The sequence below is a fragment of the Strix uralensis genome, chromosome 3, assembly GCF_047716275.1.
Source record: "Strix uralensis isolate ZFMK-TIS-50842 chromosome 3, bStrUra1, whole genome shotgun sequence".
Classification (NCBI taxonomy): Eukaryota; Metazoa; Chordata; class Aves; order Strigiformes; family Strigidae; genus Strix; species Strix uralensis.
In genome coordinates this window covers 46,228,405-46,254,528 of record NC_133974.1, presented here as the reverse complement: position 1 = coordinate 46,254,528, position 26,124 = coordinate 46,228,405, and the positions used below count along the sequence as shown (strand labels likewise).

The 26,124-nt window shown below is 37.8% G+C and overlaps 1 protein-coding gene across 7 annotated transcripts in view; it reads left to right on the top strand.

Moving 5' to 3' along the window:
• Positions 1–24,368, top strand: part of FBXL4 (F-box and leucine rich repeat protein 4) — a 69,823-nt gene extending 45,455 nt beyond the window's left edge. For all 7 annotated transcript variants that reach the window (XM_074862125.1, XM_074862131.1, XM_074862130.1 and 4 more), the window contains 3 exons: positions 5,168–5,239; positions 6,456–6,768; positions 14,723–24,368. In XM_074862125.1, coding sequence (XP_074718226.1) covers positions 5,168–5,239; positions 6,456–6,768; positions 14,723–14,886 — 549 coding nt within the window. In that variant the 3' untranslated portion in view covers positions 14,887–24,368. The remainder of the gene's footprint in view (positions 1–5,167; positions 5,240–6,455; positions 6,769–14,722) is intronic.
• Positions 24,369–26,124: the final 1,756 nt, after the last annotated feature.

Genomic DNA, 26,124 nt, shown 5'->3' with positions numbered 1-26,124 from the left:
GGTTAATATAGTTCTAAAGATCCTGATTCTAGCGTAAAAGCAAATATTTCTTACAATATTTTAACATAGATCTGTGGAGTAAGATGAAAATGCTACCTAGAAGCATGGGTAAATACTGTGATAGAACCTGTTATTAAACGTAACAACCTCATAAAATTATATGCAAATGCAACTCACTGCAAAGACTCTTCAAGATGCATTTTTTGATGGAGAGATAAGTAACTGAAATGAAAAAGAAATTGTGGTCTTTAGGAATGTTGTTATATTAATTCTTTGATACTGTGGGAAAACGCAATATTCTTGTTGTGGCGAGCTTGCAAATGTAGGCATGTTATCTGATATCTGCCTGCAACTAATGTTATATAAGTATTTGAATGTAAGTGGAGACAACAGGGTTTGGCAGGAATAGGGCAGGGAGGGCTAGAGATGAGGTCGTCATTTGGAAATGATAAGAAAAAATAATACAACTTTGGTTGTCCTCTCATACAATGCAGTTGGGGGGGTCGGTGGGTATTAAAGGAATTTTTTTCTACCCTTAAATTTTATTTTTTTAGCTTTAAAAATTTAAGTCCTGCATAATTCAATTTTTTCTTGAACAAAGACATTGGAGAATTAATAACTGTGATTAAAAGCGCAGCAAGCAAAAAGGGAGGAAGCAGTTTTTAATGAGACTTTAAGATTACTTTTAGCATTGACTTCATTGAAAAATTTGAAGAAAAAATTGCAGGAGAATAAAAGTCGTGTAAAAGATTTAGGCTCTCAAGTTGTTTCATTGAGGGTCTGGAAGAATTCCCAACTTATGTCAGACACAGTTCTTCTGAGAAGGGTAAAAAACAGCCTGTTGTTTGTTCCCAGCATAAAAAGTAACAATTTAAAAGTAGTTTTTAAGATTTCTCTATAAAAAGAAAGTTTATGAAAAGGTGCGGACTGTTTCTTCCCTATCTCAACCCTAAAAGTAAAACTTTGCTGTTTTTCTTAAGCTCTTCCTTTAATCTTCCAGAGGCACACTGTGGGGCACTTATTTTCATGTCTTTTATTGTAGCACAGCCATTATGTGATAGCCATATTATAGTGCATCATTTGTATGTTTTTAAACCTTTTGTTGTTTTTTTTTTTTTTATCTTGAACTACTTGACAATGAAACTGCAATGAGTAAATGGTCAAATATTCAAAGTGCATCTTTCACAGGTAAGTGACATCTGCCACAGACAGAAGGTTTTTCTGTTTTTCCGTTTGAGCTCAGGCTATCTGTTGGATGCTTTCCTTATACTAACATCAGAAATGATTTGCACTTCCTGCTGGATCATGAATGAAAAAAATCCTGAAAAAAGTCAAGCAAGATGCAGTCTTGCCAAGTGTATTACCCTGGCACCAGTATTTGGTTTCTCCACTGATGGGTTGTCTGTTCAAACCAGCAACACTCTTGCAACATCTAAGTCAAAACAACGTAAGTGTGATGTCTTTACAAAGACATATAGGATACAGGTTAGTCCAGTATCAGCTATTTAGTTGAAGTATGCACAGCACATAAATGTCTTCCAGGCTGTCCTGTATTACAGTGGAGCACTTTCATGTTTGGGCAGACCTCTCACCTGTCTCATGTGGAGTAAGTTAGGATTTCAAGTGATAATCTCATCTCTTCTCTTGTCCAAGACAGGATCAGCTCTGTCCTTTCTGGCAGACATTTGTCTGACCTGCTCAAAAAGACTTCAGAGCTTCAGGCAGTCTGCTTCCTTTTTCTGAGGTGTAGGATTAACTGCCGTGCCCTAAGGTTGTGTTTAGTGGCAGTATCATATCCTTCTGATCAGTTTTATGTCAGAGACTTCTCTCTTAAAGCAACTCCTGCACTGTATGTTTTTCTCATCTGAAAACACCTTTCCTGGGAATGGAGGGATAGGGTAGACCATTCTATTTGGCCCGTTTGGACTCTTCCTGTTGTCTGTGCCATCTTATAAAAATTAATTATTTTGGTAGGTTTTGTTTTGGCATGGATGGCAGTAGAAATTTAGACCACTGAAGCCATGCCATACATTACTCTACAAAGGAAAAGTAATTCTTGTTTCCAGAGTATTTGTTTTGTTTTGTTGTTTTGTTTTTTTAATCATCCACTTTTTTCTTTTCTCAGTCTCTGTGAAGTGGAGCAGATGCTAAGCCAAACCTTGCCTTTGGTTCAGGGAAAACTCAAAAAATCTCCAAACTATACATGTCTTGGCTACTAGGCTCAAGAATGGTATTACATGGGTAGTCTTTCATTTGACTGTCTCTGCTTGGCTGGGAAAGTGAAATTAGACTCTCTCCAGGTTAAAGCTTGCTGATCCAGGATTTAGGTGGCCCCTTAGCTCCTCTTATAAAGCACTCTAACATCTGAAGTTTGGCCTGTGTTACAGCTTCAGGGTCGGGTGATTGCCTTGCTCTTCTCCTTTGCTTAAACAGGAGTGTTATCACTCATTTTGTATTGCAAGTCAGAGAGAGATGAGTTGTACAGACAGATGGTTTGAAACAGACAGGTTATTACAATGATAGTCCTTCTATATGTAGTGCATATGGATTCTGTGAGCTGCCATTCTCTCCTGCTATTTTCATGTCCTTTGCCACCTGGATTCTCAATTGACTGAGGCACAACTAGGCATGCACAAAGGGTTTTTTCTTCTTTCTTGACATATGCAAACCCCACCTCAGTTCCAGAAGAACAGACACTGCTTCTGAAAGAAATCTGATTTGGTGTGTGTGGGCATGTATGTGCCCCAGAAGAGGAATTAATATAGCTGGTATAATTAATGTTGAGTAAGTAGTTGTTTACTCTTGGGCTTGATTTGGCATGATTTGTGATTGTATGACATGGTGTTCTACCAAGCTCCCTTCTATTACCCCCATTCCTAGTGCTTTTTTAAAATGGTTTGGGTTTTTTAGATAATTGTTTGAAATAATAGTTTAGGTTTTATACGTTGTGAACTCTGCTCATCAATACAGGAAGGACTGTCTCAGATTAGAGAGGGACTAAAAAAGTGTTTTGAGAGATGCATCAAATTCCTGTTTAAGTTAACAAAAGTAGCTCAGTTTTCTAATCAAGATAACTATGAATATTAGTCTGTCTACCTATTTCACTCCTCTCTGAAGAAGTAGTAGTATGGAATTGATATCACATCCTACAAGCTGTTCAGAGTGACTGTTCACTTCTGCACTATTTGTGTCAGTTAAGGAAAGATATTTCTGCTTCTTGTCCTTTCAGGCCAGTGTTTAAATTCTAGTCTGGAAACCACTGCTAAAAAACATGGTGGAATGCAGCAAAGTATTCAGCTTCCCTGTGGAGTCACCTGAATACCTGCAGAAACCCTGTGTAGAACTCTGTGTGCAGTCAGACTGATTTATTTAGCTCTGATATGTAAGGTTTGTAGAGAGGGGTTTGGGATTTTGCTTTTAATTTGTGCACCTGAGTAGGTTCTAAAGCTCACAGCTTTCACTGTGTTAAATAGTAAAGATTATGGCTCATTCTCTTAAGAGTTATTTATTCAGGTTTAATGATCCAAATGAAGCATTTGCTTAATAAGTATGTTATTTAAAACGTATTGGATATTTACACGTTTACTAGCTTTAAAGTGTTCTTAAGTGTTACGTCTTTAATAATGACTTTTTAATGCTTTTGTGTTTAATTCCCTAGCTACCTTTTTCTTTAAAAACATGAATGAAAGTCAAGCAAGCAAGCAGACAGTGGCTTGTAAGACCTCTGCAAAGATATATGTGAGGAAGGCTTACTCATAGCATCTACTTTTAGGCTGCCTTTGGGAAATCAAATCTTGGAAGGCCAAGTTGGAAGCTGAGGTTCCATACATGTCAAGTGTTGGGTGTTTCTAATTGCTCCCTGGAGACACCTAAATTAGATGTCTGAAGTGGTCTCCATGAATACCCCATGCTATGTCCTTGTTCTGTGTCTGCCAGCCTTTCAGTGCAAGGGATCAAATATTTCTTCACGGTGCTATGACAAAGGATCATGTTCCTGCCAAGTTTCATTACACTAGAACAAACTGAGGAAACTAAGTAAAGCATTTCACTGTAAACTTTCTGAAAACATGTAAATTTATATTTTTAAAAAACTGTATAAATTATACTACCCATGTGTACAAATACTGTTGACTAGTATTCTTGTAGGAATTCTACTTATTAGCAGTAGATTATTTTGTCCCTTGTATATTGCTTGGGGTTTTTTTTGCTAGAAACTGTTGTATATCCTGTAGAAATCGAGACTTTTATCATTAATACGTTGTGAAACCTACTCCTGTTTTCAAGCTCACACAGATTACAAAGTCCTAACGAAGTGATGAATGTTTGAAGTATGATGCACAGCTATTTGCAATGTGAATCCTAGACTACGTTCTTTTCTGCACTGTGTGTATTTCTAACTGCAAAACAAAATATGGCTACACACAATGCAGAAGAGTCTTTTTTGTATCTTAGAAACAGAAATTCAAACCTGTGAAGTTTCCTGTGTTGTGGAACAGAACAGCCGCGTACTTTACATTTTGTAAGATGCATCTGATGTTCCAGTCCAATTTCAGGCTGAGCAATGTGCAGTACTTTCTGAAAAGAATGGCCATGTTAAATGGCAGGAACATGACTGTAAAATACACATTATATCTGTTTCAGTCTGCATGCTAGTAGTGACAGGTGCTCAATGGTTGTCAGCATCCTTGTCAGCATGGAGACTCCTTTGACATTAAAGTCACCAGCCCGGTCCTGATGCTGCACAGCTCTATTGGCAGTTCCATCAGGCTGCAGTTGATCAGAGAATGTCAGAGCCTCTGCTATTGTTCTGGTATGTCACCAGCCCTCTGTGTTTTCAGGCTGGCCTTCCCTGTTATTTGAACTTGCCACACTTCTTCAGCAGCTTTCCTGTGGGAAATGAGCGGATAGGTCGTGGGTATGTAGGTATCTTCAGGGCAATGCAAAACCACATCCAAAGTGACTTGTATAAAGGTTTGTAACGATTACCGTTGCTTTAAGCCAATCAATGGGTAGAGTACCCAGGGACTCATTAAGTGGCATTTGTGGTGTCTGTAACAGAGTTTTGAGCTGTATTTCAGGAAATGTGGTGACAGCCTTTAATGTCTAATTGACCTCTTCTCTTTGTCTCACTTTCCATATTTCCTTCTGATGTGTTCCCCTGTGGCAGCAAACAGCCCTGCTCAGTATTCTGAACTTCTGCTCGGAGCTGCAGCACCTCAGCCTGGGCAGCTGCGTCATGGTGAGTACGTACACCACTCGTTGGGGGTTGTATGTCTGTGTGCACATGCTTGCTTTGGAACTCAGTCCGGGTTTATGTTTCACAGAGATGTGTTAAATGCTAGGTTGATATTATACTATACTCTCTTGAAAGGTCCAAGATTAATGCAGCTTAGTCATACACTTAAGGGTTACGTACTAGTTTAGTAGGCCTAAAACATAGCTTGTAGGCTTTCTCATAGTTCTTCAGCCTCTTCCTAAATTTTTGGTCATTCTTTACATGTATGATCACTTTCTCTTTCCAAAACTAATGATCAAGACTTACTTAGTTTTATTCAGACCAAATCATTGTTCCTAGCAGATTAACGCTTGTCTGACCCTACAGTGATAACCATGGGAGAAATACTTTCAGCAAAAGCCATTTGAGTCATAGACTTGCTGGGTGCACCCATGGATTTAAAGAAAGTGAACACAGGGACAGCAGCAGGGCACTCACCTGAGCTGTATTGCATATGCGTGCCAGAGCTGTGTGTGGAGGGATCCTGGCTTGCTGCTGTCCCTGGTGGTAGACATGCCAGATCACTCATCAGGGAGACTTAACTGACCGTCCTTGTAGTTCAAGAAGCAAGTGACAAAGCAGAATTGGCTCAGCCTTCCCTGCTTTGACTCATGGGTAGAAGAGGAAGGCAGTGTGACTGTTTCTCCAACAGTCCTTGTCTTCCTGTGGTTTTTGACAGTCGATTTCATTCCTTCTGCCTGTATAGTGGGACCCTGTTTCAGTCCCTTTGGCTTGCCCAAGGTAACTAATAAGACCTCCATAAAGAGATGCAGCAACTGATCGAACTAGAATGGAAATAGGCACATTCTTCAATCTGCATGTGCTTATGGTTGCAGTGCCTATGGTCATAAAAACAGTTTTAGTAATCTTTTAAAGGAAAAACAACTCTGAAAAAAAAAAAGGCTTTTCAAAGAAAAGAAACTCACTGCATTTTCACTGATCCTTAGTATTAAGTGAATTTAAAGAGCACCTGTATCTGGGGGTTGATAGGAAATTTATTTTACTTTTGTCTTTTGTAAAAGTAGACCTCATTGTACTCTACAATGAATATTTTTCAGAGGTCTTTAGAAATGCCAAATGCTTAAGACAGATCTGTAGGTGTGTTAGCAAGCAAACCTTGAAACACCTATGTATGTCTGGAAAGATGGTATACATGACAAAGTGTTTGCTTTCCTTGCAGATTGAAGACTATGATCTTATAGCAAGCATGATGGGAGCAAAATGCAAAAAGCTTCGCAGTCTGGATTTGTGGAGATGCAAAAACATAACTGAAAGTGGAATAGCAGAACTGGCTTCAGGCTGCCAGCTTTTGGAAGAACTTGATCTTGGCTGGTGCCCTACGTTACAGAGCAGTACAGGCTGTTTCACAAACCTTGCACGTAAACTCCCAAACTTGCAAAAGCTCTTTCTTACAGCCAACAGGTCTGTGTGTGACACCGACATTGAGGAGCTTGCTGCTAACTGTACGCATTTACGGCAGCTGGATATATTGGGTAAGAAAATGCAGGAATATTGGTGTTTATTTTACTGTGTCTCAAACGTCTTATGGTTAAAAAGGAGTCCTTAAGACATAACTGTCTTATAGACATACTTTAAAATAAATATTTATTAAAATTATGATTTAGCATATAAAAAAACCATGGAGGGAAGTTTTACTCACTGCAGTGAGTTTCTGACTCAGGATTCAGTGGATTTATACCAACTGTGTAATTTGACTGCTTAGTAGGAGTTGCTTAAACTGAGATTTAAGTACAAGATTTTTCCAGTAACTCTTAGTTTCATGATCATTAGGGTTTTTTTAACTGAAATCTTTCTCTTTTGACTATCAGAAGATCCAATTTCTTATCCTTCTTTTGCCTTTGTTGTTTTATTTCTATGAAGTGTGACAGTATATTTATAGTGTGAGTCTGTGATCAATAAACAGATTCCTGCTTTTGTGCAATACACATACACCAAAAAATACTGAATTTCTTTGTCACTTTTACAAGGAAGTGAATTGGACTCTTTAAAGAGGAAAAGGTAATTAACAGCAAAAACTTAAAATGGACTTTCTAGTAAGGTGGGAAGGCAGTGATGAGGGGCAAAAAGCATAGCAAATCTTAAATTTCTAGTCCTCTGCAGCTTCTGTAGCTAAAAATATTTTTAGAAATCTAAAGTAAATATACTTTGGACTCTTGAGTAAGGACTTTGAAAAATGTAGTTTTGCATGATACTGAATTTACTCTTTTTATAGTGAAATATGAGGTTCTCTTTTTAAAATAATGTAGGACAGGAGGGATATTTGACATCAATGTGGGAGAAAATTCTTCATGCTTTTACTGACTTATTTTGACAGGGTTAGTTGAAAAAGGAAGATTTAAATGAAATGGAATAAAGTAGCTGCACTGTCTATTTTTAATATTTAATAATTTTAAGGAAAATACTACAATTAGGTTGAGAGAGATGCTGGAAAGAACTGAAAGCCCTCAACTCAAATAATGTTCCAAGCAAGTTTAAGGCTATCAGCACTTCTCATTACAAAAAATTTACCATATGGCTTCAGATTGTCACTCCAGTATAGCTAGTACACTCTTCTATCGTGAAATACTGTTTTACTCATCTCTGACTGAGAAAGTTGCCTCCTGACCAACACGGGAAAGGAGGATGGACAGATACAAACTTAACTCCACCTAGTACAAATTGTAGAGACTTGATGTATATGTCCATGGGAGGTAATGTGTTTTGTGTATCCTTAAAGGAATCTATTTTGTAGCTAGATTATCAAGGGCACATTTCCCTATTTGGACATGAAAAATTTCCAAATGGCATAGTGAATGAAGTCTTTCATAAGCTCGTATGGTCTCCTGACCACCCACTTCCATGCATTTCTATTACAATGGCATTGTGTCTGCCCACAAAGTGGTCTGACCTTTTCACTACACCAGAGGCTGCCCAATGAATACTTCAGCTGTGTTAAGCCTACAGATAGTCTGCTACTTCTGTTGCCCCTCTGCCAGCAGTAGAGGTTTGTTGCCACACTTCTTTAGCATTTGAATCTGTGTTTGAATTCAGTTTGAGATCTTATTGATGTGTTTGTGGAAAAATAACAGGTGAATGTGGAAAAGGAATCTGTCCTCTTCCCTGCGTGCTTAACAGTATTCCTGAGTCAAGTGGATTTGTAGTAAACCTTTCTTAGTGAGACTGCATGTTGGGTTTAGATAAATGCTCTCCAGGGGATATCCAGTTGAATTATCTGCAAGATGTTACCAAAAACCTTAATATCAACCTTCCAGACCTCGTTTTCTTCCTTCAGAGGAATACTTAGTAGGGTGGAAAAAAGGTTGTCGTCTGCTGTAAACAAGTCAGTATGAGGTGATATGATATATGTGAAGGAGTTACCCAGCTTTTTTGGCAACAGCAAGGAAACTGTTTATTTGTCTGACTATGGGAACCATTACAGTCTGTGGTTAAAAGAAAGAATAGTCAAGTAGAACCACATCAGGTCATCTGGAGGTAGAGTTGCCAGGTGTTCCCACATAAGTGCAGAAGTCTCTGTTGTCTGAACTAAAGAGCTAGTCTCTCACAGTGCAGGAGTACCAAGAAAGTCATAAATCTCTGTATGTGCTCTAACTTTTGGCAGCTGATGTAGGGCCATCCTGTTACTATAAGCTACATAAATGCTTAATATGTTTTTGTCCTTTTGAAGAAGTGTGACAACAGGTCTGAAGCTGTTAGAGGCCTGAGGTCAGTGCTCAGCTTTGCAAGAGTAACCTTGAACAGTGGGTCTTCTCTGTGATATGAATGAATGAGAGGTACTCTCATTATATCCTTTATCATCTCCCAAGTACAGAAATGTCTGGCTTGTACATGCATTGTGAAGGGTGTAGAAGTATTGCTGCTGGGTTAGCAGTGCATGCTGTAAGGGAACTTACTTTGCTTCAACAAAGCTGTGTAAAAGCTTGATGTTTTTTGCTGTAAATAGGCACTTACCTAAGTAGGGATCAGAATGTCTTGCACTGTAGGTACCAGCACTGACAATGCTGGTTTCTCTCTGCAATTGTTAGAACTTATAAACTTGTCAGGGAAAACTTCTTGTTTCAGTTATAAATTATTTATCATCGCAATAATTTCAGGACTGGAGGGTCCAAGCCTCTGAAAGAAATCTTGTTGAACTGTGTGTCATTCGTTTTAAGTATTACAAAATGAATGTTATATATACCCTGGATGCTGTCTTCAGGTGGTAGATCCTGCAACGTGATACCCATGTGTCCTTTACTTAACCTCTCCACTATCATTTGGCAATTCCCTCGTTACAGAATCAGAGGACTCCACAGAAGATGAAAATTGCCAGTTTTCAAGGGCTCCATAAACTTATTAGCCCATGTAAAGCATTGTTTGATGGGTAGCTGTGTTTGCAGTGTGTAAAACATACTTCAGAAAGTAAATTTATGTTTAAATACCGAAATCATGGGTTGGATCCATATCTGCTGTATTATAACACAATTTGGAAGAGGAAACATGATGTAAGTGTGTCACTGAGTATATGAGGGTGTGTTTCTTGAAGTTTGAGTTCTGAGATTTCTTTTACCCATTACATACTGAGCTGCCTGTTTACAAGTATCGTTTCCTTCTCTGCCCACATCTTTTCCACTGACTGACGTGGCAGGTTTCCACCCTGCAGTGGAATGATCCGGCTGTGATCATCTGACAGTTTTGTAATGGAGTACATCATCCAGTGCTATCAAAAAAGTGGACACCTCTAGACCTATAGTTAAAAACTAGTCTTCAAACTGAAATCTGCGTTGAGCAATGTGCCGAGTCAGATGATAACCTGAATTGGCAGTGCCAAAAGCTTTTCTTGTACATCATATCAGCTGCTTAGTTCTATTGCTGTGGGTCTACCAACTGCTGTCAAGGATGAAGAATAAATCATCTTAACCTCGCTTCCCAAAAGTCCTGACTGCCTCTGTCCTGCACAAAAAGAGTAATGAAAAGTAGACACCCTTGTTACCACAAAATTCATGTATTCCTATCTACATACCAACACCTCCCACACCTTCCTGAGCAACAGAAAACCCAACTGCCCCCTTGCCAGCTGTCAAAATTTTCAGCTTTATCTTGAGAGCATCAACACGTAGTTAGTCAATTCAAACATGAAAATGTGTAGCACGTTAAAATTCTGAATTTGAGTTGTGTGCAATAGATTGAATAAAATGTAAAGAATAAAAGGCTAATCTGTCTGGTCTAGGGGAGGGAAGGAAAAGTAAGAACATTTGAGGGAATAGTGATAGTTATTTTCAGGGTCTCTACTCTTAAATATTATTTGGTGTATAGTAGTATCTCTTGCCTTAGAAATCTGGGCTCTGGCAATTTATATAGCCATCATACACAGGTCTCCTGAACAGCTCTAGAATTTGAAGACTTGGATATATGATATAATTCAAATAATTTACAGCTGATAAACATGATTATTCTAACAAAGAAATCATTACTCAAAAGTGCCTTTTACAAAGGCGATACCAGAGAATAAACTGAACAAAAATTAAAGAGCAGATTTTAATATACTGGTTATGTATATATTCTGAGAAATGGCCGATTAGTTCATGTAGAAAAAGTTGCAGTAAATAACAAAGGTTCAAAAGCCTGCAAACTGTAGAATAATGCACTATATAGGTAACTAGCAGGATAAGTTGTCAGCCTTCCAAAAGCAAAGGAAATGTGCTGTATTACACTTCTGAAATGCTTTTGAATGTGCTTTTAAGAAAGATACATCACTAATTGTACATTGTATAAATGAAAGTAAGATGGTGGGTGATGTTTACTTATCCTGTGGTGTGAATAAGCAAACCCCAACCAGATTGCTGGCCCTTTTAGCTTTTAGGAAAAGGTATTTCCTAACACAAATTTTTAAGTCTGAGGAGGAAAAAGGAAACAGGTGTGGTAAAACATGCAATTTAAGATGGCCTACTTAGTTACAAATCCATTAAAAATCTTAGTCTTAGATGAAACGGTAGGAGAACTGTTGAAGTTCAGGTAGGAAGGAATGAAGAACATCCTACACAAAAAAATCTGTGGCTAGGCATCTAGATCTAGCATTTTTGTAGAAACACACATTTGGATCTTGAAGCGTAAAAGCTGTGATGCGTAAATGAGACTGGTTTTAAATGAAGGTGCTGATGCAGTAGCAATTTTAAGGCTTGGTGGAAAAAAAGATAGCATAATGTTTTGTTCCTAGAGTTTCGGTTGGAATGGTAGAGCAGATCATGATGGTAGGACAGTGGTACTCTGGTAAAATTTGTGGTCAAGTGAAGTGAATAACTAAAGCGTATTACAGAATTTCTGTGTCTGGCCATAGGGACTGTTACATCAACCACCAGATAGTTGTGGTGACAGTGATCATACAAGAATAATGGAGTTAAAAATCACAATAATAATGACAAGCTTCGATTACCTCTGAGTAGGTGAGGTAAGATCTGGGGGCATGATAGCAAAGACTGTTTTGGGGTGATGTTCGATGATGTCTCAAATCAACTAATCTGAGAGCATACCATGGAAGAAGTGAAGACCACGCTTGGATACACCCTTGCTTATGCAGAAGAGTACAGGAGACTGCTAAAAACAGAGGCATCTTTCTGGAAATGAATCCTGTTCACAGAAGGAAAATAGGAAGAGGAACTCCAGAAAGTAAAACAGAATCATAGTAAAGCAATATGTGATTTTAAGGAATCATTGGCTAAAGGTAAATGCTAAAACTGTTTTTCAGATATGTTAGAAGTTTACAGGAGAGCTAGTGAGATTGGTAGATACTCCAGATGTAAAGGATCACTCAGATTCAAGAATGCCATTGCAGGACGACTGTTGTCTGGCCATTAGTGTTTGTGGCAAGAGGGATATCAAATAGGCTGCTACATCAGAGCCATTCTTTCCGGGAGATTAGCCTGGAAAGCTGCCTTAAATTGGAATGCCAATACAGAAAGCTTTTGAACAAATCAATACATTGAACTATAATAAATTGTTAGGACTAAATGGTATTTATGCAGCGGTTGTAAATGAGCTCAAATACAGGGCTGTGGAAATCCTATTTCTGCTGTTGTGATCTGTCACTTAAATCAGCCTCAGCACTAGAGGAATGAAGGGTTACAAACATGGCACAATTTTCTGTAGAGGGTGCAGGTTAGAAGTTACAAACCAGTACGATTGTCTTTTACTCTGTGTAAACCAGTTGCAACTGTAAGAAAGTCGGTCAGCATGAACGCCATTATGATATTTTGAAGGAGAACTGCATCCCTGTGAGGATAGTCTTTTAGAATTCGTTGGAGTTCTTGGTGAAGGTGAGCATTGATCTGGTCCATAGAGGCTTGGCTTTTCAAAAGCTTTAGCCAAGGAGGTTCTGCTTTTGTAATCTAGCTGTTGTCTTTCCGGATTATGAGTGTTTCAAAGACAACAGAGGACAAGAACGTATTGTCTCTTTTCACAATGAAGTTACGTCACTACTGTGGTCACCAAGAGTCTGTACTGATCTGTTTATGAGTAATCCAGGCAAAGGGGTGAATAATATTGTACCAGAGGATAATGCCCAGGTGTTCAGGGTAGAAGAATCTTAAGCTGAAGAATTTAACAGTGAAAAATCATAGAATGATCTTATGATACTTAGTAAACAGATGATAAAGCAGGAGGAAAACTGTACCATGAAGTGCTAAGTAATCTCATGAGGCAAAATAACATTAACTAAGCATATGGGGGTGGGGGTGGGGGGGTGGCTTTATATTAGTTACTATTTTGTAGGAGAGAGATCCTGTGGACAATTTTTGGAAAACATCAGCTCATTTCTCAACATCATTCTAATGGACAAAGAAGAAGTTAGGATTCCTTAGGAGAGAAATGGAGAAAACACCGTAAGACCTTGTTATACAGTTAATGACTTTGTCCTCAGTGTGCTGTAGAGTTATGGTCATCCAATTTCGAAGGTACTAAATTAGTGCAGAAGCAAGACAACAAGGATCATCTGAGATGCAGAAGAGTCTGCAAAACAGACAGTCTTGAGGGAACAGGAGAGATGTCCATAGGATTATGAATGATATGGAAATAGTGAACTGGGAATGATCTCTCACTGCTTCTTTATGATTCATTGCCCCTTAGTTATTGCAATTAATAGATAGTGGGTTTGAGGCTGGTTTTTTTCTTTTTTTTTAACATATATTTAAACTGTAGAAGTTCATGTGAATGGGCCATAAGTATAAAGAAGCTTGAAGAAGTAGTAGCATTCATGAAAGGTAGCTTCAGAAATCCCTAAACTGATAATTTTTGGCAGTTGAGAAGATCCACCAGTGAAAAGCTGCTTTAAAAATCTGGTCTTGCTTTTTTTTTTTGTTTTGGTAAGCATGACTGTCCCTGGCCATAGACAAAATCCTGGACTAGCTGACGTTTTGGGGTGCAGTTCAGCTCAAGATGGAACTGTGTAAGTTGAGGTGTCTACCAGGAGGTGTCTGCAGTCATGTTGGATGTATAAACTCTTTTTAGAGCCAGGAGAGCTTGATGAGCAATTTTAGCCCACTGTAGGCATCCAGGCTTGGTTCACGTGCCCAGAGTAACCTGTCTGGCTTCCAGCCATTCTAGTAAGGCATGGGTCTCCTCCTCTGGCTCCAGTGTCCTGTCTGCCAGCTCTGTGTGGATGTTCTACATGGTGGAAGGAACCCGAAGGGGCACTAGACACTTCAGGCAGCCCAGTCAGCTGAATCATGTGCTACACACCATTGACTATACTGACTAGATTTCAATCAGCTATAATGGGTCTGTGGATGCATGCTTATAAACACCTATTTATTTGATTTCTGACTGAATCCCATACTTGATCTGACCTTGTGTGACACTTAAGAGTTCAGTCACTGTGGTCACTTTTTTGGCAGGGATAAATAGTGTGTTTTCTGTTACTGTTAGCATATATATAGGTATGTTTCGTAGTCTCTTGAACAATTTCCCCTGCATGTGCATAATACCCATGCTCACTCTAAAGTCCTAGAAGCCTTGCTAATATGTTTGGAATTGGAGTAGCCCACAACAGCTTGTGTGCTGTGCTGGTCAGTGCAGTCAGCAGGAGTCATGAGAGCATGAGTGTAGCATATTGTATTGCTTGCTGCCAAAGCCCTGCATCTGGTCACTGGGAGGTCTGCTGGCTTTGGGTACTTGGCTTCTGTAGTTAGAGACTCACCTTGAAGTTGTAAAGTTGCCCCCCAGTAGAAAATGATGGAGTTATTTATGCACTTGAGTTAAGAAAATACAATAAGCACCTTAAAGGTAAAATTTTTGCACTGCCTCTGAGAAACTTTTAATTTGAAATCTAATTGAAATAATCTAAATAAAAAATGTATTATAGTAGCATTTTTCATGACAGTATTAGCAGTTTTAATAAAAAAATAAATACTGTTCTCAGTAACTTTACAATTTGTTTTTTTTGTTGTTTTTGAACAGGGACGAGGATGGTAAGCCCTGCATCTTTAAGAAAATTGCTGGAGTCTTGTAAAGATCTTTCTTTACTGGATGTGTCCTTCTGTTCACAGATTGATAATAGAGTTGTCCTAGAACTGAATGCCAACTTTCCTAATGTGTTCATAAAAAAGAGTTTCACCCAGTGACTCAGTACATATGCTGCTGTGGAATTTGTCTGACAGAGTTGTTTCCTGTGAATTTGTGCTGACTTTTTTGAAGAAGAATATAAATCTCCTATGAAATAGTGGAAAGTATTAATTACCTACACAAATGGGTAAAACACATTTAAATATATTATGCATTTCTTAAAGAGTTGATATTGTACCTAAGAATTGTTTTACTCTGTGTTAATTGGTCACACTGCATGTTTTCAGATACCAGCCATATGTGTGGCTTTAATGAGAAGAAAATGAATAATGTCTTCTTAAATGCCCTTTTATAGGGTGTTACAGACAATAAACTATGTTAATATCCAGGTGAAAGCAGAAGTTCAATATTTAGCAGTAAGGAAAAGATGGGTGCTTCCTTTTTATGTCTATGTATGTATATATAAATGTATACAGATATATTTGTATATACATACACAGATACTGTAGCATTCTAGTTCGGCCTGCAGGCATAAGCTGTTATGATCTGGCCTATAATTAGTTGTTTGAAAACCTGTTTAAGCTTGTATAAGAATGAATTGAAAAGACACTTTGTTGTCTTCATTTTTTTGGCAATGAATTGTCTGATACATTTTTCACCCTTCCTCCACCTGAAATAGATGTAGTGATATTTTACAGTCCAGCCTAAGCAACAAATAAATGCAAGAACCTTCCGCCTGAACTTAGAGCAGAAACAAAAGAGAAAATTGCCAGCTGCTTCTTGATATTAAAGTTTGAGACAGGTACTTAGTGTCGTAACTGGTAATGTGTAGAAAACTCCAGAGCAGTTTTCTTTTCAAATTTCTGACATGGCCAAGATGACATGATAACATCTGGTTATCATGCAGAGTACCATAAAGAATGGTAATGCATTAGCAACTGTACCTTACACTGGCATCAAATCTACTGTCAAGTGTACAAACATCTTTGTTCAGTAAAACATCAAGGAAAATACAGTGGATTTAAAACAAGGGCAATATGATTTGGTGATTTAATAGTCACCAAACCTTAGTTTTGGATTGGTTTTGGTTTTGCGGGTTTTTTTTTGTTTTTCCCAGAGGTGATTGCTCAAACTACTATTGCACTCTCTCTCTTTAACACTGTTTAGCCTCTGGAGAAGAAAAACTGTGTCAATGGACAAATTCTAGAGGTTTATTTCTTTTGCACTTCCTTGGATGAAGTTGTTCTTTTTTCTTTTTCCTTGAATAGCACTGCTAGTGTATGTTGCTAGTACAGCTTGAGTTTAGAATGTTACCTTTTTAGCCATTGTTGATGAGTATGGACCATGAAATATAGCCTGTCATTTGATATTGGTTCCACTATTCTTGTACTGATGGCACTTACTACCTACTGGAATAAGAAGAAAAATATTTTGTCTGGCAGAAGTACATTATTGCACTGAAGATCACTGGCAAGGAATACTTCAGTTTATGTAGTAAATAACCAACTGCTACTAGAGGACTGCTACGAATCATTAAAAATTTGACGATCTCTGTGACTCCTGAATGAACGCTTTGAACTCTTTGTGCTGGTGCCAATACTTTATAAACTGTGTCATGAAACAGCTACAGAACATTTATCTGATTTTATAGAAAGACCTTTTACTTCAGATTTTAAAATTTTACAGAATCTTTTGGGAATTCCAGATCCAAAGATGTGTATGCACAGTTGGCTTTTTGATTTTTCCTCGACACAGGTGGCACTATGGGATTTCCAAATAGATTATGCCATTCCATTTTTAATTTTTTTTTCCTCCAGAAAACTGGACAATCTAGATTGATTTACTTTATTTTTCCACACTGACAGATGTCAGCTATGGTGTGATTCTGTGTGAGACCTCATTTCTTTCAATTGGGTTTGGGTTGATTTATTTTTTTGGGAACTTTTAAGTTTTTAATCTACAAGTAATAATTTTTCATTGTAATTGAGTATTAAACACTATTGTTCTAGTTATAGGAGAACACAGGTTCAGATAATGGGAGTTTACAAAGAACAGTATTTCAAAACATGTTTTTTGTTATGAAATTTCACTTCTCAGGGTGCATCTGTGTTTATCTCCTTTTTTTTCTTAGAGATCCTTGTTTATTTTTCACTGTAAATAGAATGGGATGTGGATGAAGTGATAGCCATTGTGCCTTCAAACTGGTAAACTCGGTAAATAATACAGTTTCACTTATACAACATCAGCGAATCAAATAAGTGTTTTTGTAATCATGTATGTGTAAAGGATTTCATTCTCTATTGTTTTTTAGGTAGTATAAAGGAGGTTTAAATTGACATTTTGTTCATACTAAAGGATTTATTTTTCTTATGTTGTGCATTCTGTTTGAAATTGTTTTTGTCAGGAATTCTGTATTGTCACTTGAAAGATAAATTGAAGTCTACTTTTTATTTGGACTATTTAAAACTTAGCTGTTGCTAACACATAATTCATATAGCTGAGATAATTGGGAAGGACTTCCATCTAGAGTTGTAAACTTTAACCTTCAATCAGTGTGTAAGAAGCTCTGTTAGCTATGGGTTTTTATGTCCAAGAAGTCTTCCAGCAAAGAGAGGATAGATCAGACTTGACATTTCTAGTATTTCCAGGATAAAGAAAACTACATGCTTTTAGACCTTCCTTATACATCACAAAGAAGCAAGAATAGGTCACTGGTTTTTTAGTTCCGCTATTTTATACATATGTGTGTATATCTATTTATACATATGTATGTATAAATTATATATATGCACGTGTCTTTGTGTGTATATATGAAAATTCTTTGTATGTGTGTACATACTTATATGTATAAATCTCAAAGTTTTTCATGTAGGAATTACTTTTGTGAAGAGAATGTAATAGCAAAAGATGTTTCATAGCAGTTCTGTTTTCAGCTGTTGTTCTACTGTAACTGGAGACTGAGTGCGACAGGAAAAGCCTGGGCAGGAGTTGTGCTGATTTCCTGTGTTGCTCTGCCGAAGTGCCTTCTGGTCTGTCTACACGTGAACGGTATTACAGGGTATGGTAGAGTGTGACTGCAAAGTCCGATAACTACTGTGGACTGTCTCCTTGTGAAGCAGTCATATAGAGGGAAACTTATTCTCATTTCATTTAATCCAAAATGAACAATAGCAATTCCTCAGTTAGAGGAATTTAATTATTCTGGAATTGGTCATTATTTCCAACACTAAACCATCCCTCAGTCATGTTATCTAAATTCTGCTTTTAAGGATATTCCATTTTTTTATCTTGTCCTTTGATCTTGTCTGTCATAGGCATTGTAAAAGATGTGCTTTGGCAACAGATGTTAAAAAAACATTGCTAACGTGCAAAAAAAATAGACTTGCTCTGAAGTGTTCCTGTTTTTAAATTAAAGGAGGGCTTCTGTACTATCTGTATGAAATTGGTGTGGGGTGGTGTGTAGGTAGATATGTCATTCTTTTGGTCATTCAAAAAAATTGCTATGATAACTTCACCATTTAAAGCATCTTCCCAACTCTTGAAGGCTTCAATAGTGTGCTTAACTTGTATTCATAATTCTGAGCTGTCTGGCTAGATAGCTCTATGGAAATGGATGGGGTTTCTGTTTAAATTATGCACATGGTTAAGTACATTAGTGAGCAGGACATACATGGAAGAACAGTCTTGCATAGGATTTTGGACCTTATAATCCCCACGTACGTGGAGGTCCAAATTTCAGACCGAAAAAAAAGAAGAACCATGACCCTTGTATTTACTGCCTGATTCTTTCCTTGGAGCTCTCATGCCAACATTTCCAGATACAAGATGTCCAGTAATCATGGTACACAGTGAGTAGAATTCATCTCACTGAATGTTAGCTCTCTGAAAGTTAGACATCTAGTTTAAGGGAGGAACCTGGGCACCTCTAGAGAGCTATTAATCTCCTCCTAAGATAGATATTTAAGGAAGGTGGAATGAATCATATTTTGGAGAGCCTCTCTGGAGACTGTGGAAGCTGTGATTTAGCCCAGGTCAGATACTTGGCTTTAGAATACTAAACTGAGATTAATTCCATCCAGCGCTGTACTACCTGTCTTGGAATAGCAAACAAGAAGACCAGAACAACATCCATCCCCAAACCTCAAAACCCTCCAAAATTCATCCAGAAAGAAGCAAATTAAAGAGATGCTGACAACTTGAAAAATCAGTGTTTTAAATGCCAGGATCTACTTCTGCCCCTGAGTCCCATGCCAGTAGCCAATGCCTGTGGGTTTTTTTTTTTTTTTAGTGGAAATGCATCCCCTTTCCCTGTTCTGAAATCTCATGTGGCTATATGTGTAGTTGTGTAAATGCATGAAATTAATGGGCAGATGTAATTAATGTATTGCAGCTATTCTGATAATCTTTCATATTGCTATAATTAAGACTATGACTAGTTTAACTGCTCTCCTGTCATCAGAAATGTTACCCACTGTGCTTTTGCAAAAATCGTGTGTTTAGTCCTGGTTCTTACCGTGTGTACTTACTCCATCTGATGGGATATGTTTCCCACGTCACATCTGCAGGACTACTAAATTTACAAAAACTAGATGAAATGTAGCATTTTATTATATGGAGTACAGGGGTGACTTTATATATTGATTTACATGTTCATTATTACTCTTTTGCAATGATTTCAGAAGTTGTAGCTTTTGAAATTACTAGGCTAGAAATTTCTGGTTAATGCATCTGTACATGCTGTGTTAGACACAGTTAACATTTTTCCCAAATGAAGGCATTTGTCCTTCACCGAGATGATTTTTGTGATTTTAGATTTCTGACTTAATAATGAAATCCAAGAAGGGCTCTTTATTAAATATTACCAGGCATGGGACAGGTTGTGATAACTGACATTAGGAAGGGCTGAGGCACAAGTCTTGTGTGTTTTAGATCCTCACGATATTCAAAGAAGGCCCTCAGCAAGATTCAGCCCCAGTAATAGCAGGTAGTGGCAAGATTTTCCTTTTTAGCACGGGACTAAGTACTGTTATTTTAGTTTGACTTACGTAGCTCTAGTCTCTCCCTGTCTCATTTTCATTTAAGAATGATAAGTGGCACAGTTAGGACAGACATCCTAAATTGGAGGGGATCCTTTGTGAGGAATGAGGATTTTCTCTTGCATGTTTTGTTCCCCTTTTCCAAAAACAGGCAAATAAAAAACGCCTCAACTATTTGAAAGCTCTCCCTTTTTCCTTGGATACTGAAGAAATGCAAATGTAAAGAAAGTTGAGAAAAGAAAGAAAGGGCACTTACCCAGATTTATCTGGAAACTCATGAAAGGGTAGCCAGAGCTATTTATAGACATGAGGAAAGTAAGTGCATTGTTCTAGATCAGCTGTTATCTTTCCCAGAAATTTAGTTTACCATACAATTTCACATGCTCATACTTCTAAGTCAAGATTTAGCATTTAGATGCTCTTAATATTGACCTTTCGTATACAAGCTTGTGCAGTAATTCCTGATGTCTCTTTGTTTCACTTTTATGAACTACATAGAAATATTTTTTTCTTCACCTATCACTGCCCAGCTGCATTTTTTGTTAAACTCTGAAACGATTTTGTACATGCACACACAGATTCATGTGAGACTTAATTACTTAGGATTTTTGCAATTGGTCCTTTTTTGAGGACAAACTGCAGTTTTGGGGGTTAAAACATTAAAGAGAAGGCTCTGGAGAAGAGAAGGCTCAGGGGAAGTCTTATCAATGTATAGGAATACCTGATGGAGGCAGGGAATGAAGAAGAGTGAGACAGATTCTCTTCTCAGTGATGCCCATGGACAAGGACAGGAGGCAGGGGGCACAAACTGAAACACAGGAGACTCCATCTGAACATGCGATGACACATTTTATGGTAAGGGTAACGAAGCCCTAGCACAGTTTGTTCACAGAGGCTGTGGAGTTTCCATCCTTGGAGATATTCAAAAGCTGTCTGGACATGGTTGTGGGCAACAAGCTCTAGGTGACCCTGCTTGAGCAATGGAGGGCTGGAGTAGATGACCTCCAGAGGTCCCTTCCAACCTCAACCATGCTGTGGTTCTGTGATCTGAGGCTTGCCCTTTGGTTCTGTTTGCCTCAGTGTACTGATTGAAGAGGATAGTAGGGAGGGAAGAAGAAATAATACCTATTTTAAGAAATGTGCAGTGCTGAGAACAGTAACAACAATCTTGTTCATTTGCTTTTTTTATCTTAAGAGGATTAAAATTTTTCTTGGCTTAGGTTAGTAGGAGAATCTAAATGTAACTTATTAAAATTAAATTTTGGTAGTGTTTTTGACATACAGTTCTGTAATGTACAAAACACACAATTAGTTTACAGGAGTATTATTGTCACTCTGAAGCCTGAAAGCTAGACCAAAGACTAAGACAAATACCCCCATTTTTGGGTACTGACAATAGTTTCTGTTTAGAAATTGAGTTCTCAGTAATACATTAGGAACGGGTTAGTTTGCATATTTTTAGTATTTGTTTACATAGATTTTAATTGGGATTACCCTGGTTTAGGTGCCAGTTTTTTCTGCTTACTCTATTGGAAACCAAGTATAGTGGTCAACTGTTCATAGTGTAAAAACATGAAAATTTGAATTCAGGTGAAAAAGAGGACAAAGTTTATGAAACACTGAATTGTCTGAGCATTTTGGGGAGATACTGTGTATACTTGTGCTGAATTCCCATCTTTTGTGTATTATTTACTATACCATTGTCAGGAGCTGTTGGATAGTACAGTCCTCTGTTTACCGTCAGGGGATGGGTTCTCTCCATCAGACCTTGGTCTCTTTAGATTTGTTTTCTTCAGGGCGGTGCCACAGATTTCTGCACATACACACTGTTCTGAAATTAATAGAGGCAAATGAAAAACAGCTGTTTTGGTTGTGATTTGGAAACTAATGGTTAGTCTATATTGGAGTTATTTTGGAGTAGTTACTGAAAGTGAATTAAAACAACCAGGAATTGGTGTGTTCTCAGGGGGACCTTGCACTTTCTGATTTAACTTTCACATACAGACAAGTCCTAATTACCAGCTGTCCCTTGAGCCATCTTAGTGAAATCGATGTGACGGTCTCATTCTGGCTCTTCCTAGTGAGCATAAAGCCACTACAGCTCTTTAGCATCTTGTGGCGTTTTGCATTCATCTCCTTACCAGGCAGATAGTGGAGTTGGGGTGTGTCGAGACTGGCCTGACCTCCGCAAGTGAGATGCGTGAATTGCCTGGAGAAATTTCCTGCTCACATTTATTCCTACGTGCAGATGAGAAGGAATGGCATCTCCAGGCCTTCAAATTTGAATAGCTGAACGCAGCACCTGGATTCCTTTAAAAATAATAGGTCTCTCCCTGCCCTCCCTCAAATAACCAGCAACAAAATACTTGTGCTGTATTTATGATTTAATAGTATGCTCCATCTTCTGTAATATTACAACAAACTCCTACTGCGTTACTTTTTAAAGGGACTAATTTCTGTGAAAGTTGGAAGAGCAGCAGTTGAGGGAACAGTTCCAGACACTACCTGTAAATAGCTCTGCTAGGCATGCTATGCCAGTAAGCACCAGAAGCGAGTTAGGCCTTTTTAGTAACAAGTTGAGAAGGGCAAAAGGGATAATTGCCTCTAAGCACATTGTCTATAGCTCAAGGTATTTGTATCATCTAATTTTAAATATCTAGGGTAGGTACTACAGTTAGGAAACTAGTCTCCTAGGATGCCTTCACTCTGGGTAGATAGGTTCTTCCACAGGATAATTCAGATCAGGAGATCAATCTTAAGTTTAGGTCTTGAATTGGGCTCTGGAGCAGCTGAGGTCCACGCAGACCACAGAAAACTTCTATTGGAAACTAGCTTCCTGAACTACATGTGCTATCCTCGCATGTGCGGATTCAGAGTAAGAGGTTGCTTACCCCTGGGTGCTCCCTACTAGTCCCCTAGCTTCTCTTGCTTCCGCCAGAGGCCACCACTTTCTTTGCTCTGTTGGTTGAACTGTATCTGATTGCTCCGTACAAAACATCTTGGCTAAAATGAGAAAACCTTTTGTTTTCTAGTAGTTGAGAATTTGAAGTTTGTTTATTTACTCTCCCAAGTTGGGCATTAAAGCCAGCAGAAGGAAGGGGGCATTTAACTTCAGTGAAAAGAATTAACAAGTAGCAGGTGGCAACATGCTGGTTGTGCAAATGTTTTAATTCAAATTAGCATAAACGAGGATAGCCACTCTTGATTGTGTTCCAGGGCTCCTTAACTTTTAGATACTTCATCGCAGTACTGTGTTGCAAGATGTCCAAACCAAGGTTGTTTATTTTCACCTCATAATAGTGGTTCAAGCCCTAGAGTATAGAATGCTACTGTGAACATACAAGAACATGCAAGTCCTAACTGGCTTCAACAAATTTCCTAAGGTCCTTTGAGAATTGGACATTGGAAGATTTAGATTAGAAAGTCTAATAAGAGCATATTTAAAGCATGGTGAAGGCAGTGGTTAGCAAAACCAAAACTGGGCGGTGGGGCCAGCAGTTCATGGATGCGTTTTTCAGGACTGTCTCGTGATGTTAAGCTACATGGGCCCATGAAGCTAACATCCACTACTTTGCACAGTTGCAGTCCTAAACAGAGTCAGTATTCCAAGAGCTGTGTCTGTATGTACAATCTTAGATCCGAAATCTGTTCTCTGTGTGGTCATTTCAATGCCATACACATTCAGCATTAACCCCATTTTTTGTTTTGTGCTCCTCTTAGTATACTAGCAGTGTTTACCTTAGCATCTTCTGTGTATTTGTTTTTAATATTCCCCTCAGAGGCTTGTGCACTTTTTTTTAATACTTATGCAAGTACTTGATTACATTTCAAAATTATGGGATATACCTTTCGGTATTCTGCTTGACCAGTAGAAACAGGAGGTATGTTAGTAGTGTATAACTTCTGTTCAGATTTGACTACCATCTTCTCTCTCTGTGTAAACCCAAAGGTCTCTGCATATGCAGACACAGCTCAGGCATGGATACCTGGCTCCTTCTCGTTTGAATACCTTTGACTCATACCACTTAATGTGTTTTTGTGGTACAAGGTAAGGGTTTCCTTGAACACACACAAAACAGAGATATTAGCCCTATATTTATAAACGATTGAATTTATTATGGAGGAATCATCTAATGCCTTATATTGCTAACTCAAAGGTAGTTTCTTTTTATCTTAAAAAGTTAATTACATATTTACACACCAAATATTTCTATTTAGTAAAATAAGCCTGTTTTATTCTGACACATTGGATCACTTAAAATGTCATCATAATGTGTTGTACAGTTTTATTCTGTTACTGCCAGTATAAAGAAGTTGAAATTAATGTTCTCACTGAGTTGTCAGTGTCTGCTAATTCAGAGATGACAGAAATGTGTTAAAATATATTCAACCTATAATATTTATCTTGCTTTGTACTTAATTTGTTTCCCCTTGACTATGTTGCAAAATACCAAGTGTACATAAAATAATGAATAAATAAAACAAAAATAAATGATTTGTCTACATTCATTGACCTTTTGTGCATTCATTTTAAAAACCAGTGATATAAAACACAAAATATGGTGCATTCAGAGGAATGATTTGATCATATTTTTATCACTGTTCATTTTGAAATAAGCCACCCTGGATGTTTTTAGATACAAATTTGTGAGCTAACTTTTCTTTTTTTAGAAAAGTGTATTATTGTTTAATATTTAGCTTACTGTAGCTCTGTGAAAGCATATGGAACTAGGTGCATTACACAAAATAGATGCTTCACTGCCTGAAATGGTTTGTGATCTATGTACAGAGCAAGAGACAACAGATGTGTATACACAGACAGGATATAAAGTGGAATATGGAGATTACAATGTCCCAAGAGAGACCTCCAAGAAAAAAATAATTGTTGAATTTCTTTTGAAAATAATTTCTTACTCTAGCACAAATTATGTTACCATAACATATTTATTAATCCCTTTAATTATATAGGTAGCAATATAGATGTGTTTAAATGTTGTGGAATTTAAGTAATAAACTCTAAATCTAGCAAAGATGTTACGGAGTGCTGCAGCTTTCAAAATGGAAACCAGAAGGGGACAGGTGATCGGTTGGACTCAACTTGTCCAGAACAACCCAGTATTGAATTGGAAATGCCAGACTTTGTCCTCCTTTTTTGTGAATTATTTTAAAAGTGTTTACTGGTTCAGAAGTTGGTGTTAGCCTGATCAGTGCCCATTTTCTTCTAGACAAAGTTTATTAAGTATAGATTTGCCTGATACTGTTAATTGTTCAAGACAACACTCCTGAAACAAATACAAAGCTTTGAGTTGTTCTCTTGCATCTCTAAGGAAACTTTTATTAAGACTTTTAATCTTCAGCACCTACCTAAGTGTTCAGCTTTTGTATCACAACTTTGCCTCAGGCCAGTATCATTTCAAACGTGCTAAAACTACCTTCTAGCACCAATTTACAGCTGCTGGTGCTTCTGATTATGGAGAAGCATAAGGACAAGACTGGACCTGGCTTCTGAGCATCTTGGACAAAACGCAGCTGACTTTCGACGTGTGCTGAGTACAGTTTCAGACGTCGCTTCTGACTGCCCTGTTTCTGACAGATAACTGTTTCTCAGTGCTGCTTTCACAGTATTGAAAATTCACACATATAACTGAAAATTGTCAGGTATCTCTGTTCCTCTGTGTGACACTTCTGATCATGCAAACAGTTTAAAAAAACACACAGATAAAGCCAGATTTCAAAATATTTCTGATTTCCAGACTTTAATGTCTGAGAGCCTCTAATACACTTTATTACATTATTATTTGGCAGGAGTGCATTATTATTTGGGGAAGTGAAAGCAGTTACATGTTTTCCATACTCCCATAATTTTACGTCTTATATGTCCAGAGGGAGGGAGGGAAGTTTAGTGTTCTGTGAGAGCGTTCAGAAATGTGAACTTGTCTCTTACTTTAAGATGCGATTGGCAATCTGAATTGAATTTAAACAGAACACTGTAGATCTGATACCATGCATGCTGCAATTGTTTATTCACTGGTAAAATCAAATGTCATTATATAGAATGCAGCTATTTATTATTACAAACATTTTAAAGTAATACTTTCCCTCACAGTTTTAAAGAGCTAGAAATAATGCTCTGACACAGTTACCGTGCATTTTTGAACTGCCAATTGTCTTTAGGAGTTAAAATAAGTGCAGCAGCGTTTTTGTAGCAAGGTCATGTCCATCTCTCTGGATGTAAATACACAAACAATTTAAGTTCAAGCT